Raw genomic sequence first — 16,410 nt, forward strand, 5'->3', positions numbered from 1 at the left:
TCAAACATTGTGGCAATGGTTTGGGGAAGGCTGTTTTCTATTCCTGCATTGCAATGCCCCTGTAAACAAAGTGACGTCCATAAAGAAATTATTTACTGGTGTCTTTACTAATCCTGAGTTTTCAAAAACTGAGAAACTTGCACATGAAGGGGAGAATATGGAGTAGACAGGGTACTTTTTTACACACTATATATTATGTCTTCAGCCCTCTAGACAATCTTCTACAAAGAACAATTTTATTGCAGTTCATAATTTGATACAGGGTGCCGCCTAGAGGATGATTGTGGAACATATTCAAACTCCATTTACAGTAGAATAGATCCTAAGAGACCTGACATTTGTGTCTCTATAAATTCAAACAGCCAGCACATGGCATCCATAAATCAGAATTAAATGTTACAATAAAATAAAAAGAGATAAAAGAAATTAATCTTCCTAGTAAATTATTTGATATGAGAGATCCTGCCCTTTATGTTTTTTAATTTCACATAAGAAAGGGACAGAGAGGTGGACATATTCTTAACATTTGTAAATAAAAGGAGAGATTTTTATTAAAATATCCATAATCATTAAGGACAATCTGCTGAACATGTAATATTCCTTTTCCTCCCTGCTCTCTACTAAAAAAAAAAAACACTAAAGGAAAGATGAATTAAAAGATTAAAAAGCCACCAGGGCTGCTTCAAAATTGTTTCTGTCTACTCTTGATTTAACAGAGACACAGTTACTGAGTCACTCTTGCTTATCAGAACTTAAAGATTTACTGCTTAAAGCGGGAGTGAGTACCTACTACCAGATAACTGTCCCGTGACAGCTCTCTCTTGACCGGGGACTTTCCATTAGACTTGCAGCTTTTAGTTCCAGGCGGGGTGATCACAGTCATCCTGCATGGGTCATGCTTTAACAAGTACGTACCAAAGGTTTCCCATCCACCACCAACTCGCACCATGGCATGCTTATCATTTAACATCTGGAAAAGAAAGTGCGAGAGAAAAGAATGCACAAGGATTATGACTTTAACTGACAGAGAACCTGCAGATTCAACAATTGCTTAAAGCAATTAAATAAATAATATTAATTAAATACAGGTAAAACTACAAATAACAATAGGTGACACACTGTATCACAACAGCAGTTTTGGCAGGGAAAAAATCTTAATCTTAAAGTGTTAACTGCTGAAGTCACACAAAAAGGAAAGCAATGCTAGTTGACAAAATTGATTTTTGTGATTTTTGTTTTGTTGTTGTTATTTTTGTTAAAAATACACTTTTGCTAATATTGTTTTCTTACTTCCCATCCTGCTACTGATGTAATGAGTTTTACATTTCCTAAAAATATTAACTTTTTTTTTTTATTTAAATGTTTTTATTTGAGCATGGCAAAAATGCAACACTGGACATTAGTGGTCAAACTTTTTTCACATTCACACAAAGGAACCTATTCAGTAAATCATATATAAACTATTCCAAATGATTTTCAGCTGTATTCTGTGCCATTCTGTCATCCAAAAATGGTTTTCATGGTAAATTAAATATACTACATTACATACAGATGGGTATTTTTAAGCATTTTGATTATACTAGCATACTGTATATACAATTGTGACGGTTCTCTGGTGAAAGGTGAAAGCGAGAGCTGGGTAAATGTCCAATATAAGTCTTTTATTTAACAATTCTTTTCAGTATAAACACCTAAATGGGCTTACTTTTCAGCACAATATATGCACTCGGTCACACACACACACACACACACACACACACACACACACACACACACACACACACACACACAGTTTTGTGTGTCCTTATCTCTCTCCTCAGGTAGTTTGGACTGCCCTTCTACCCCCTCCTCCAGGTCTCACTACAATACAAAACAGCTGTTAGAGGTGATTTCCCACAGGTGTCAATCCTTACCACTCTTCCTCTCCCACCCTTGCTCTCCAAAGATGTTTCTTGGCCACGCCCACATCACCACAATAATCAATATCAATAGTCCTAATGGTTTAAAAAAAGTCACATTTCTGTCCATGAGACTTTTCATGAGATCACCTTTACTGATTAAAATAAAGTCTTTTTCATATACTTTTCAAATTACATAAAAAAAAAAAAAAAAACATCAATATCAATGCTTGGGTGGGTCTCTGATTAGTAGCTCAACGTTTTTTTTATATCGCTTATTTTTACACAAATTATAATTAACAGATTTCTTTTCTGGTGCATTTTATCCATCTTATTGTACTGTACATTTCTAATTACATACGAAACCTCTGTCTGCTTGGGAATATCTGTGGAAAAATTCATGAAAATTGTGTGTGTGTGTGTGTGTTTTTCTCCCTAAGATTCCCCTCCTCCTTCATAAAATATTCAAAGACTACATCTAATATGCAGCAGATCCAAAGAAAGAAAAATTATATCAGTCAGAGAGAGAGAGAGATAGAGACTGTGCTGTTAAAATCTCATTAAGCCTAATGAAACACTACCTCATAGCACCAGCTGAGCACCAGTGCAGGGACCAACACACACACACGATGCTTTGAACTCCAAAACCCACTAGAGTGGTGTAAATCTCCCTTGCTGCCATGGCAACAGCTACCAGGCAAATACAATCCAAGAAACACAAAATAGAAATGTATTGAAATTGAGAAAGTAAGAGAGCACAGGAGGGGTCATGTCTCTAGAGAAATGTCTCTCTCCCCTGAGGCCCTGTCAGTCATTTATTCCCTCCTCCCCTCCACCTTATCAGTACTGACCCTCTCATTACAAAGCTGTTAAGCTGCTGGTAATACAACCAGATTTATCTGTTTTGCCCCTCCCACCCCTCCAAACCCTTTTAGCTTGATGCACCCTAATAGAGGGATTCATACACACACCAGGCACATATTTGCCAGGAATTTCTAATTACAATGCAGCTTGATCAGTCTCAGCTGTTTCCAAGCAGATTAAAATGTCACTGCTGACAGTGAGGGTGAGCTAGAATTAACAAATACACTAGAGAACCATGATTGAGGGGGTAGCCTGTTTAAGGATACCCTGCTTGTCAGTCAAGTTTCAGAGCTGCTGACCTATGCACAAATAAAACAGTTGGCAGTTGGTGGTGATAGAATGAGAATATATGTTTTCTTGGAGAGAATCACAACAAGACATTGACGAAATAATGGAGTGGAACTCTGACAGGGCAATATGCTCCTATATAAACAATAGCAGGCTTGATGTATATGAGTGCAAATTCCAAACACATTCCATCTTATTTCCCTTCAAAATAATCCTCTCCTCACCTCTCTCCCCATTCTCTATTACATCCCTGATGACAGCAGGATTGATTTGAGTCTCTGTTTGTCCTCTACTGAAATATTTATGTGGAAGAGAGTGGCCTTGCTGTTGCTTTTAAACACATTACCACTAGATGGCAGCCTCTGTATCCTTCTGAAATAGTAGGCCTACCTGCCTCATTTGAACTGGGCTTGATTAAGAACACATTCTCTAGTCTAGATTCATTTTGGGCAAAAAATGTCCAATTTGTGCAAAGTATAAAGCTTGGATTGGAGGTTTGCATCTCTTATCTGGCAATCCTGAGCGTGTTAAAAGCTTGTGGATGTGCATTGGGTCCCAATGCATGAAAACTCAAATATCAAATGAAAAAAATGTTTCCAGGATAAATAAGCAGACCAGATTAAACCATGTGGGGTGCCAAATCTGGCCCACCAGCCATAGTTTGTCCATGCCTGTTCTAGATACTGCTGTTGCTCAAATAGGCAAGAAAAATGCATACATCTATTTATATTAGTGAAGTATGACGTGTAAGTAAGTGGACATTGCTTTAAGACTATACAGGAAGTGTGGCTTCCTCTTAAATTTAGTAATCCTCTTAAACGAGTTTTGTTAATGTATAGTACAGGTAATCTATATAAATTGCATTTCACTCTTTGCATGAATAGAAGTGTTAAATATCATATCAGAACATCAAGGAACTCTGCTTTTTCTACATAAATATGTCACTATACTCAAAGGACGCATGGCACGTTCACGGCACGTCAGAGCCCATTGTAAAAAGGGGCCTCTGTTTGTTCCTGTTAGGCAGCAGATGGCCTAACTACGCCCCACCCTAATCCTAAACATGTACCCTTCCAGGAACAACCTGAGGAACCTTTCTTCCATCACGTAAGTCAGACCACTTGATGGCCATCTTGGGAAGTCTCTCGGGTGGCTATAGAGCACAACAGAGCCCCGCCCTCTTTTTCAGCACCTTGGTTCCAGAAGTATTTTTCCCATTCATTTCTTCCATAGACATTTCATAAAGCCCTTCATTAAAGAGTTGTAAGCGTGAACTAAACCAACCAGCTCCGAGGTAAATCGCAATATAACAGACTTTATTTAAGGCAAAAAAGTGTTTGAAAATCCAAAAACAAAAAAGTCTGTGTACTTACCGTCTTTCATGAGGGCACGAAATACAATCCCATGAAGCACTACAAATGACATGATCGAATGTAAAACTATGGAAATATATAAAACTATTAAGTTTGTTTAAAAATCGGTTGTTGATTATAAGTCTAGAAACAATATAGTTTATCTTTATTGCAAAATATTCCGATATACACAAATTTATAAGTGCAGGAAGACAGACTTATTTGCATCATTCTGAATGTGTCATTGAATTGGGTGGTCGCTTCCGGTCTGATTTCGTGGGCTTTCTTGGCCATGATTCTCTGATTGGTGGATCTTTCCCTGCTGTACCATGGGTAGTGTAGTTGTTGACCAGGAATTCCACTATTAAATGTGATTTTTAAACAATTACATTGAAATAACACAGATGGATGGCTTCAACAGAAGCATATACCACAGACTAACAACTCAAAGAATGTCTGTCTTTATAGGTTTATAACTTATTGTTAAAAATCAATTAGTCTATGGAAAACATTTTTTATTTTCTATGGATACAAGCAGCATACAGCACACAATCTATCACATTGCTGTTTCTGTGTGCTAACAAGGCAACCTCCACCACCCCACTGCCACCAGTTGAGTCCCATCCTGCACTGGGGGTAATCTCCTCGCCCCTGTCTCCTATCTCCAGCATGATATGATGGTTCCGAGCATAACTTCTTCGGACCGCCAGATGGTGCCTACGCCAAAGAGAGGCATTACATTTCTGTTTTTTCTGTTTATATTCATCAAATAAATGTAATCTTAAATTTCACTCAAGTCTGCGAGTCTTCCTTATAGAAATTGTATTATTTTTCTTTAGCTCAGATGAAGGGGAAAAATTTATATTTTTTTTGGCTGCTTCGGCTAATATGCATGCACATTCTCAAATTAAATTACGTCCTTATTTAAATGGTGATTGGCTCTTTTACCTGTAAGGCAGGACTTCCTTTTCTACATCTGCCATATGGTGTTCCGATGTCTCCAATTAATTTTTATGAAAGTGCTCCATCTCTGGCTAAACAGTCTCTGATTAGATTTCAGGGGAGAAAAGATCAATGTTCATCTTCTCTATATGATGATTGCTCAAGCTCTCAAATGGACGGAACTTAGCAACAAACTGCCAGTAATTATGCTGGCTTGACAGAGTGCCAGCACTAGCACCAGCACCTGCAGTGCAAAATAGAACAAGACATCCATCTACTGTCAGAGCAACGCACCACAGCGGGTGCTTCCATTGTAGACAGCTTCATTGATTATAATGGAGTGGTGGTGGTGGCGGAGTAGTGGGCTAAAGCACATAACTTAATCAGAAGGTTGCTGGTTCGATCTCCACAGCCACCACCATTGTGTCCTTGAGCAAGGCACTTAAATACAGGTTGCTCTGGGGGGATTGTCCCTGTAATAAATGCACTGTAAGTTCCTTTGGATAAAAGCGTCTGCCAAATGCATAAATGTAAATGTAATGGGATCTATTTTCAGGCCAGGTTTTGTCAAGCCAACATCAAAATTTGTCTTGACAAACTTTACCTATGTAGTTAAAATGCTGTTGTTTGTGACTGACAGCATTTGAAATTTAAGCTCCGCTGAGAGTGTTTGGAGACTTGAAGTAATTGAAACACACCCATTTGTTGGCAAGCGGATGTAACACATTTATTTCAGCTTTCACAATCAGATATTTTGTTAGTTTTGACCTTATTTAATTATTCTTGTCAAAGGGCTCATGTCATGATGAATCATATTTTCCTTGACATTTTGATATGTCAGATATTTTACGATAAAAACATAATGTACGTTTCAGGACTCAAAACGCACTCTCCAGTGTGCCAAACAATTATACTTTTGTTCAGAACATTTCTAGAAGGATTCTTTTGAAAACTGTTATGATTTAGGCTTTGCTAAGAAACTTATATTAAAAAGATGCAGCAGTGCTAACAATATTGAACATGACAGTAATGTGTTTGTTTGATATGTAGGAAATAAGATAAAATAATCCATGGTGCAATGCTGAGTGGACTGTGCTTATTACATGGTTGCTTACCAAAGAAATACATAATTTCTTAAAAAAATTAATTGGAGATTATTTATTATGTAAGAAGAAAGCTTTGCAGAGTATGCAATGATAGACAAAGATGTAGTATACCCTAGGCTTGCCAACTGTCTCAACTCTCTTATATTAGCAAAGACGTCTCTTATTTTTGCCTAAATTAATGAGTCAGGATGCCCATTGTCCCATATATAAGCAGCTAAACAGTCAAGGGGATCTTCTCCTCCCAGTCGACCGGCAAAACATTCGCTTCCACATTTTCAAGTTTTCATTCTTCTGCAGTTTAGCATGTGTTATGGTGGGGGTGTTTTCTCTGCAAAGATTTTAGCCAATCATAATTGTGCATATTGAAGTCTTAAAGGGAAAATAAAATCAAAGCATTTCAGACAGAGAGCCAAAGAACGGGTGGAAAAAGGTCATGTAATGCTATATTATGGATATGTTTTGTGCAATAAACTTTACTAACATTATAATTGAATTTCACGGAAAATACAAAATAAAACAAATGCATGACATGACTTAAGAAATGTCACTGCTTAAGTAGTAGTTTGAACACCAGAAACAGTACTGTAAGTCTGTGCTCCCACACTTTTGAAAAGCACCAGCTGCCATTGAAGTACGGTGGAAGAAATGGTTGAGACAGCAAAGACAGTTCTGTGTGATTTCCCACCTGAAAAAAGCTTGTATTCCTCAGACACAGGAAACGCTATTTAAAGAACACATCAAACAGCTATAGAGACATAAACAACAGGGCCAGTGTGTTTGTGTTTTGCCGTCTGCTTCTGTCTCTGCAGCCAACCTCGATGTGGATATGAAAGGGGTGTAAAAAGTACTCAATTAAAAGTCCAAGTATCTAGCCAAAAACACAATTAAGTGAAAGTAAAAAATGATTCACATTAAATTGTACTTAAGTATTAAATAAGTAAAATAATATTTTTTCCTAGCTAGAATGAACTCAAGAGAGAAGATTGTGTGAGAGAGGATGTTGTTAAATTCAATTGGTCTGTTATATTTCTCCCCTTGTGGGATTCGCAACCTAGTCAAAGAATCATGTTACAATAACTACATTTTTGCAAAATAATTTTTATGTGGCCTGTTATACATAACCTGGTGTATAATAATTTCCTGGTGGAATTGACACTACAGCAACTTTAACCCTTTCACTTAAATCATGAGTAAAACAGCAGATTATCAGTTCATAAACACTTTTGCTTTGTTCCTCACACATTGCTATCTTATGAGATCTAAACAATTTTACTATCCACCTTTCCTGAACAACCACTGGGCGGTGCCATGATTATTCTAATTGCCTGTTCCCTATCTGACACTAGGGGTCGCCCTTGGGAGCCCCAAACAACTCTGATATTTGAGAAAATGGCAATGAAAATTGGCGAGTGGAATTTGCATGCAGACTTACCCGTATAAAAGGAGCTGGTGTGCAACCAATCATTCAGACCGAGCAGTGTTGATATATTCCACTGCCAATCCATTCGTCTCTGTAGAAATCAAGCGACCACCGTGGCTGTTGGATTTCACAATGCATCACAGCGGTTTCCCCTCTAGCACAGATAAGTGCGGAGAATGCCCCTGGGCGCTTCGACAGCACGTGTTGAGCACTAAAACAGTATATTTCTCCCTAAAAGAGTATATATTCTCTAAAAGAGTGGGCACTTTCCGGTTATGTGCAGTTCCTGGTTGTGGACGTTATCTCTCCACTTCTGAAGGTCGCAATTGCTGCCTGAGACAGCGTTTGTGGAAGGTTCATGCCCACACTACAAGAGCATGACCATGGCCACTTTGCGATCGCAGTATCCCTTCTCAGAGGGAATGCCACTCCGGCCGCTCCCCGCCCCGGTTCTTCTGCCTGTGGGCACAAGACCGTGACATTTAGCACAGGGGGCGATTGGGGGACTTCAATGGAAGTAACTCACTGGGTGAATACCTACGGACCTCCCATTCCCCAGCAAGCTTGTGTGCCCCTGTTAAGATCTGAGATGAGTCAAGTGGCCCACCTCAGAGCAGGTTCGACCTCTCATTCGGAGCTTAGGAGGAGGATGGAGGCTCCACTCCCAGGTGGTCCGGCTGATTTGGAGTCGATTTGGTGAGGCACAGGTAGACCTGTTTGCCTCCTGGAAATCCTCCCATTGCCCGCTGTGTATTCCCTGACCGAGGCACCCCTCTGCACGGACGCACTGGAACACAGCTGGCCCCGGAGCCTGTGCAAATATGCGCCTCCCCCAGTAAGCCTACTTACACAGAAGTTGTCCAAGGTCAGGGAGGACGAGATACAGGTCCTGTAGGTAGCTCCCTACTGGCCCACCCAGGCTTTGATCTCAGAACTCCAGACCAGACCTATGGAACCTCCATATCTTGCCCTTGAATGTGACGCAGAAGATCTGAGTGGCCTACCACCCACGGTGGTAGACACTATCACTCAGCCCAGGGCATCCTCTACCAGGTGACTATATGCCTTGAAATGGTACCTGTTCATGAATTGGTGTTCTTCCCGAGGTGAAGACCCACAGACTTGTGCAGTCTGATTGGTGCTTTCCTTCCTGTAGGAGAGGTTGGAAGGGTGGCAGTCCCCCTCCTCCTCGAAGGTGTATATAGCCGCTATAGCGGCACACCACGATGCAGTGTATGGTAAGTATTTAGGGAAGCACAACCTGATCATCAGGTTCCTTAGAGGCACCAGGAGGTTGAATCCTCCTAGGCCGCACCTCGTTCCCTCATGGCACCTCACTGCTGGGCCTACAGGGATCCCCTTTCGAGCCCTTAGAGTCAGTTGAGCTGAAAGCCCTCTCTTTGAAGACGGTCCTACATCAAGAGTGTTGGGGACCTGCAAGCATTCTCTGTCAGTGATATGTGCCTAGAGTGGCCTGTACTCTCACGTAAACGTGAGACGTCAGGTTGTGAACCTGCAAGTGCAGCCCCGGGATGAAGGCAGATCCAGCCTTGGCGTTGCTGTGTCTGGTATGCGCTTTGCATATCTATTTGGACCACACAGAGGGCTTTAGACTCTCCGAGCAGCTCTTTGTCTGTTTCGGGGGACAGCAAAAGGGGAATGCTGTCTCCAAACAGAGGACTGCCCACTGGATTGTGGATGCCATCACATTGGCATACTAGGCCCAAGGTTCGCTGTCCCTTTTGGGACTACGAACGCACTATAGTTTAAGGAGTGTAGCCTCCTCCTTGGCCTTGGCCAACGGCACCTCTTTAACAGACATCTGTTGGGCAGCGGGCTGGGAAACACCCAATACCTGCGGGACATTGTATAATCTCCGGGTTGAGCCAGTTTTGTCCCGTGTGTTGGTAGGTACAAACAGGTAAGAATGCTGGCAGCTGGCCGGGTGTACTGCTGGCACACAAGCACCTTTCCCCTTCCGAGGGGAAGACGTGCACTCTTTCATCCACGTGAGTTCTCGGGATCGGTGAACCCTGGATTACTCCCTCAGCACATATGGAATACAGATTCGGCAGAAAACCGAACAGGCCCAGGACTTGTTTCAGTATGCCCTGTTCAGGTCAGCCCTTGTACTGGAATAGGTGCTCCATATGCATTGGTTCCGTGTCGGTAATCCCATATGATGTAATCTTACATGGTACAGTCTCACTAATGGTAGACCTGTGTCTCCCCTTGGGCAGAGTCCCCTCTACTACCAGTCACCATGTTTGTAGGGTTCTGTCCCCTCTGGGTAGGACCTACCACGGGGACGTCCTACACATGCGATACTGCCGATAAAGAATCGGTAAGCAAATGTGACGTATTTCCACACAATTACCTCAATTACCTTCAAGCAGGGTGTGGTCTCCGCAGTGTCTTTTTCCAAGGACACCTACCCTGATGTGAATACGTTTTGGCCCCAGCTGGAATCAAGCGTGTTCTTCCTCCGGGAGAAGAATAGATAATTCAGAACCAGCTTGTGCGGCCTGTTCCCATTGTGGGCAAGTCTAACCCCCCCTTTTATGCTTTCGGTGGGGGTGCATACAACGTGCACGGGACATTGGGAATGTAAGATGGGGCCGGTGCACTTGTTATTTGGTATACAGCGTACACCACCAATCCACATAACACAGTTCAGCTTGTTGTGGCGTTTCGTATCAACGTCGACATTGACACAACGTCGAGTGAGTGACAGAAACAGAAAACGTCTAGGTTACTGACGTTTGTAACCCCCGTTCTCTGATGGAGGGAACGAGACTTTTTGTCCCTCCTGCCACAACACTGAACTACCCGCTGTGATCGCCGGGACCCTGTCTCGGCTCCTCAGCATACACCTGAATGAGTGGGTGCACACCAGCTCCTTTGATACCCCTATGTCTGGGGGAGTAGCATGCAAATTCCACTCACCAATTTTCATTGGCCTTTTCTCAAACATCAGAGGTGTTTGGGGCTCCTAAAGGCGACCCCTAGTGTCACTGCATCAACACAAAGTCTCGTTCCCTCCATCAGGGAATGGGGTTACAACAGTAACCTAGACGTTTTCTGTTTCTGGCCTCGAGACGCAATGTAAAACTAACCGAAACCAGCGATTTAGATAAAGAACAACAACCATTTAAGATTTTCTGGAGTAAAAATTAACTTGTGCTGTTGTTGGCTGACAACTCAAAGTAGCTAATGATATTAACATAACTAACCTCGGACCATCACTTCATGACATCTACACACTCGACTCTGTGAAGTATCAGCACTATACAGCCACATGTTTTTTACAAATGTAATATCTTAAACATTACATTACCGCTAAAGATATATGCCGATGTGAGTGAAAACAGTTGAATCGTGGAACACATCTGTGTTCTGGAAAAAGGTGGATAGAATATGACTAATTTTAAAGTATAATTACATAACCAACTACATTTACAAGCTTTATTAAGTGTGATCAAATTGCAAATTGCATATTCGATACAAAGGACCGGGGTACGAGTCCTGAAAGTGTCATAGAAGCACCACAAAAGGATGCAATTGTATTTTTCATCTCACACTATCGGTTAGGTTTAGATTTAAGATTTAAGCTAGAGAAGTAAGTTTTGTTGATTTATATCTCGATAGAACATTAACATTCGGTTTGGAAGAACATTTCACTAGCTTTTAGCACCACACAGTGGATATTTCAATTCGGAACTGCCCTAATACTTGTAATGAACCACATAATTTTATTTTGCAAAAACGTTGCCAGTGGAGGAGGCACTATTGAATTGCGATGTCAAAGCACCCAGCCCCTTGAGATATAGAGAAAGTTTCTAAATAATCTTTGAAGAAAGTTAGTAATGTTGTTGGTTTTGTGAACTGTTTTCTGAGCTTTGCTACCAAACCTTGCTGTTGAGCATATGGATGAATTCAATAAAATTCATAATTAATATTTACTCAGATTCCATTATTTGTATTTATATAATTATTATTATAATTAATAGTTACCTAACAACAATATAAATTCAGAAAATAGGGAGTTGAAATTCATACATATGATTAAAATATGAAGGCAAGAGTAGAAATATATGTTCTTATATATATATACACATTATATATATACACTCACCTAAAGGATTATTAGGAACACCATACTAATACTGTGTTTGACCCCCTTTCGCCTTCAGAACTGCCTTAATTCTACGTGGCATTGATTCAACAAGGTGCTGAAAGCATTCTTTAGAAATGTTGGCCCATATTGATAGGATAGCATCTTGCAGTTGATGGAGATTTGTGGGATGCACATCCAGGGCACGAAGCTCCCGTTCCACCCCATCCCAAAGATGCTCTATTGGGTTCAGATCTGGTGACTGTGGGGGCCATTTTAGTACAGTGAACTCATTGTCATGTTCAAGAAACCAATTTGAAATGATTCAAGCTTTGTGACATGGTGCATTATCCTGCTGGAAGTAGCCATCAGAGGATGGGTACATGGTGGCCATAAAGGGATGGACATGGTCAGAAACAATGCTCAGGCAGGCCGTGGCATTTAAACGATGCCCAATTGGCACTAAGGGGCCTAAAGTATGCCAACAAAACATCCCCCACACCATTACACCACCACCACCAGCCTGCACAGTGGTAACAAGGCATGATGGATCCATGTTCTCATTCTGTTTACACCAAATTCTGACTCTACCATCTGAATGTCTCAACAGAAATCGAGACTCATCAGACCAGGCAACATTTTTCCAGTCTTCCACTGTCCAATTTTGGTGAGCTCTTGCAAATTGTAGCCTCTTTTTCCTATTTGTAGTGGAGATGAGTGGTACCCAGTGGGGTCTTCTGCTGTTGTAGCCCATCCGCCTCAAGGTTGTGCATGATGTGGCTTCACAAATGCTTTGCTGCATACCTCGGTTGTAACGAGTGGGTATTTCAGGCAAAGTTGCTCTTCTATCAGCTTGAATCAGTCGGCCCATTCTCCTCTGACCACTAGCATCAACAAGGCATTTTCGGCCACAGGACTGCCGCATACTGGATGTTTTTCCCTTTTCACACCATTCTTTGTAAACCCTAGAAATGGTTGTGCGTGAAAATCCCAGTAACTGAGCAGATTGTGAAATACTCAGACTGGCCCGTCTGGCACCAACAACCATGCCATGCTCAAAATTGCTTAAATCACCTTTCTTTCCCATTCTGACATTCAGTTTGGAGTTCAGGAGATTGTCTTGACCAGGACCACACCCCTAAATGCATTGAAGCAACTGCCATGTGATTGGTTGATTAGATAATTGCATTAATGAGAAATTGAACAGGTGTTCCTAATAATCCTTTAAATGAGTGTATATATATATACATATAATTGCAACATGAACAATCATTTTTGACTTACTAACTGTCCTAACTGTAGAAGTAGCAGACATTTAAAAAATGTCAAACGTCTTGGTCATAGTTTTGAATTAATTCATCACATTCAGTCGGCCGGCCAAATACGGCCTAGCCGCACACATTTTTCAATGTATCCAAAGCTCAAATCATATCTGAAATTCCACACAGCCGATGTGGTCTGTCATTTGTCATTTGTCAGATGCAGTGAAAAGGCGGCTTCAGTCCAGTAAGACAAAAGAAAATTATCTTTAAAAATGTAGTGAGTACTTTTCAATTTAAAATAAAATTGTAAGGAAACATTTCTTGGGAATTGTAATTAAGTAAAAGTACAATATTGAGTATAAATTACACTCAAGTAAAGTACAAAACCCAAAAAATAATACTCAAGTATAATACTAGTATTTATACAAATAGTAGTATAAATATAGTACAAAAAGTATTTATACTCTATTGCTTCACACCCCTGCGCTTAGACTGCCTTTTGTGTAACAACAAAGAATGGTGCATATGTTCTTAATGACTGAGCAGATCAAGAAGCAAGATAAACTTATGGAGCATAAATTGCAAAAATACACAAATGAAGGTAATAAAATTGAAAAACTCATGTTAGCCACATTCATATAAATGTGGGGTTTGTAAATGAAGATAAACACAAACCAACGAACTACGCAATGTTTTGTCAGATGAAGGCAATAGTTCTGTAACAGCTTTCATCAGCTTGTATTATAATGGCAGTGCTCTTTCAGGTAAGATCTAAATAGAAATGTATTGCATGTTCTCATGATCCCATTAACAACCCTCAGTAATAATGACAGATATGGCGTGAACCCTCATCACATTACTTTCAAGATGAACAACTGATTTGTGTCTTCTTCGCCCCTTCTGCTATACAGCTCAGTCATTGTAGAAATCTAATGCTAAATGGATCTACCCTCTCTTTCATTTTATTTCGGGATGTCAAAACAAAAATCTCATACTGAAAAGAAGATTGAGAAATGATATTAAAAGCTCGCCATCTCTTTCTCTTGGGTTTGAGTGCTACAGTCAGCCATTCTCTCTCTTTCACTGCTTACATGCTAATTGGGTCTCTGATAGAAAGCGGCTGCTATTCTCCTTAGTCACACATGCTGTTGCCTTGAAGGATTTGTCTAAATTGAAAAATCACAAAAAGGTAGGGGTGGAGCCAACAAAAGAAAGGCTGTCACTATTTTACAAGTCTCTGTATATAGCCACACTGCTAATGACTGATCAATGACCAATGCATTGAATAATTCTTCTTTTCTCTTTCCTTCAACTTCCCTACATTTTTTGTTTTGTTTATTCAGCTTTTAACCTATCAGTAATCATTAAAATCACATACAAGACATCATACCTAATAGAAATGTTAAAGAGGTTATGAAATGTTCCTTTTTAAATTTTTTTTTTTTTTTTTTTTTTTGCATTAAAACAATCAGAATTTAGTAATTTAAGATCATTTTTTCAACCTGTCTCAATATTCAACCAGGCTCTCTGTCTGAACACTCGGTTTTGGCATCAGCTCCTCCTTTACACTTCACTGTAAATGCCCACTGTTCTGTTTGGCAAACATTGTTCAGCCCCTCAAATTCAGCCACATTTGAAACTCAATCAGAATAGAATGAACAAAGACCACAACATTTATCAAATAAAATGTAAGGGTTTACAGATAACGTGCATCCAACACATTGCTGTAACAATGCTGGCAGTGATGATGATGAAGACAATGTAGGAACCCAAGTGCAGTTTATTTACAAAACGTGATTATGCAAAAGCCCTAACTATACCAGTGAACTAACAAAAACATGAACTTTACAAGACTTGACTTGACATGACTATACACTTGAAATAAACCCGACTTAACTGAAACTAGACTTGACTTGGCTTGGCTTGGCTTGGCTTGGCTTGGAACAAAACAACAAAGTTACATTAACAATACTTGACAAGAGACAATGGCAAACATGAGGGCTTAAATACACAGACATTGTGTAAAATAATAACAAGAAAGCCAATCACAAGACTGAACTAATAAGACAATGAAACATGAACCAATGGCATAACAGAACTGATAACAAGTTAACAAGACAATAAACCAATGACAACAAGACAAATCTGGAGGGAAACCTCCAACACCGTGGAGCAGAGGCGGGCCTGGACCACGGAGCAGAGGCTGGCTTATGACATGGCATGGAGCAGTGTGGGGCTTGGCTATGACATGACATGACATGGAGCAGACTGAGGCTTGGCTGTGACATGGCATTGGGCACACTGATGTTCATCTGTGACATGGCATGTAGCAGACTGAGATTCGGCTGTGACATTACATGGAGCAGACAGAGGTTCGGCTGTGACGTGGCATGGAGAAGTCTGAGGCATGGCTGTGACATGGCATGGAGCAGGCTGAGGCGTGGCTCTGACATGGCATGGAGCAGGCTGAGGCGTGGCTCTGACATGGCATGGAGCAGGCTGAGGCATGGCTGTGACATGACATGGAGCAGACTGAGGCGTGGCTCTGACATGGCATGGAGCAGTCTGAGGCGTGGCTGTGACATGGCATGGAGCAGGCTGAGGCATGGCTGTGACATGGCATGGAGCAGGCTGAGGTGTGGCTGTGACATGACATGGAGCAGACTGAGGCTTGGCTGTGACATGGAATTGGGCAGACTGATGTTCATCTAGACATGGCATGGAGCAGACTGAGGATCGGCTGTGACATGGCATGGAGAAGTCTGGGGCTCGGCTGTGACATGGCATGGAGCAGACTGAGGCGTTGCTGTGACATGACATGGAACTCAGCCTTGATGGCCATGATGTGGAACTCAGTCTTGGCGGCCATGACGTGGGGCCAAGTCGTGGAAGGTGGAGCTGTGGGAGGCTCAAAACTAGGTGTCCTAATTGAGAGACTTCTGCCCAATCTGCTCATTCAGCCCAAAACGGAAACAGTCTTTGAGGGCCACCTCATTAAAGTCCACCTAATTTACTAGAGAGTAGAAGTCCCCCACATATTCCTCCAGGGATAGATTCCCCTGACGTAGGCGCAGGAGTCGGACTGCTGGGTTCATGGTTGGTGGTCAAGTATTCCGTAACAATGCTGGCAATGACGATGATGAAGACGATGTAGGAACCCAAGT

General features: G+C 41.1%; 1 protein-coding gene across 1 annotated transcript in view; it reads right to left on the bottom strand.

Annotated features, from left to right (window-relative positions):
- LOC127645289 (growth arrest-specific protein 2-like) overlaps positions 1 to 16,410 on the bottom strand; it is a 28,900-nt gene continuing 12,490 nt past the window's right edge. Inside the window, exons 8-9 of the mRNA XM_052128861.1 lie at positions 787 to 970; positions 1 to 59 (exon numbers count right to left, since the gene is read on the bottom strand). Coding sequence (XP_051984821.1) covers positions 1 to 59; positions 787 to 970 — 243 coding nt within the window. The remainder of the gene's footprint in view (positions 60 to 786; positions 971 to 16,410) is intronic.

This window comes from Xyrauchen texanus, chromosome 1, assembly GCF_025860055.1.
Source record: "Xyrauchen texanus isolate HMW12.3.18 chromosome 1, RBS_HiC_50CHRs, whole genome shotgun sequence".
In the NCBI taxonomy this organism is placed as follows: domain Eukaryota; kingdom Metazoa; phylum Chordata; class Actinopteri; order Cypriniformes; family Catostomidae; genus Xyrauchen; species Xyrauchen texanus.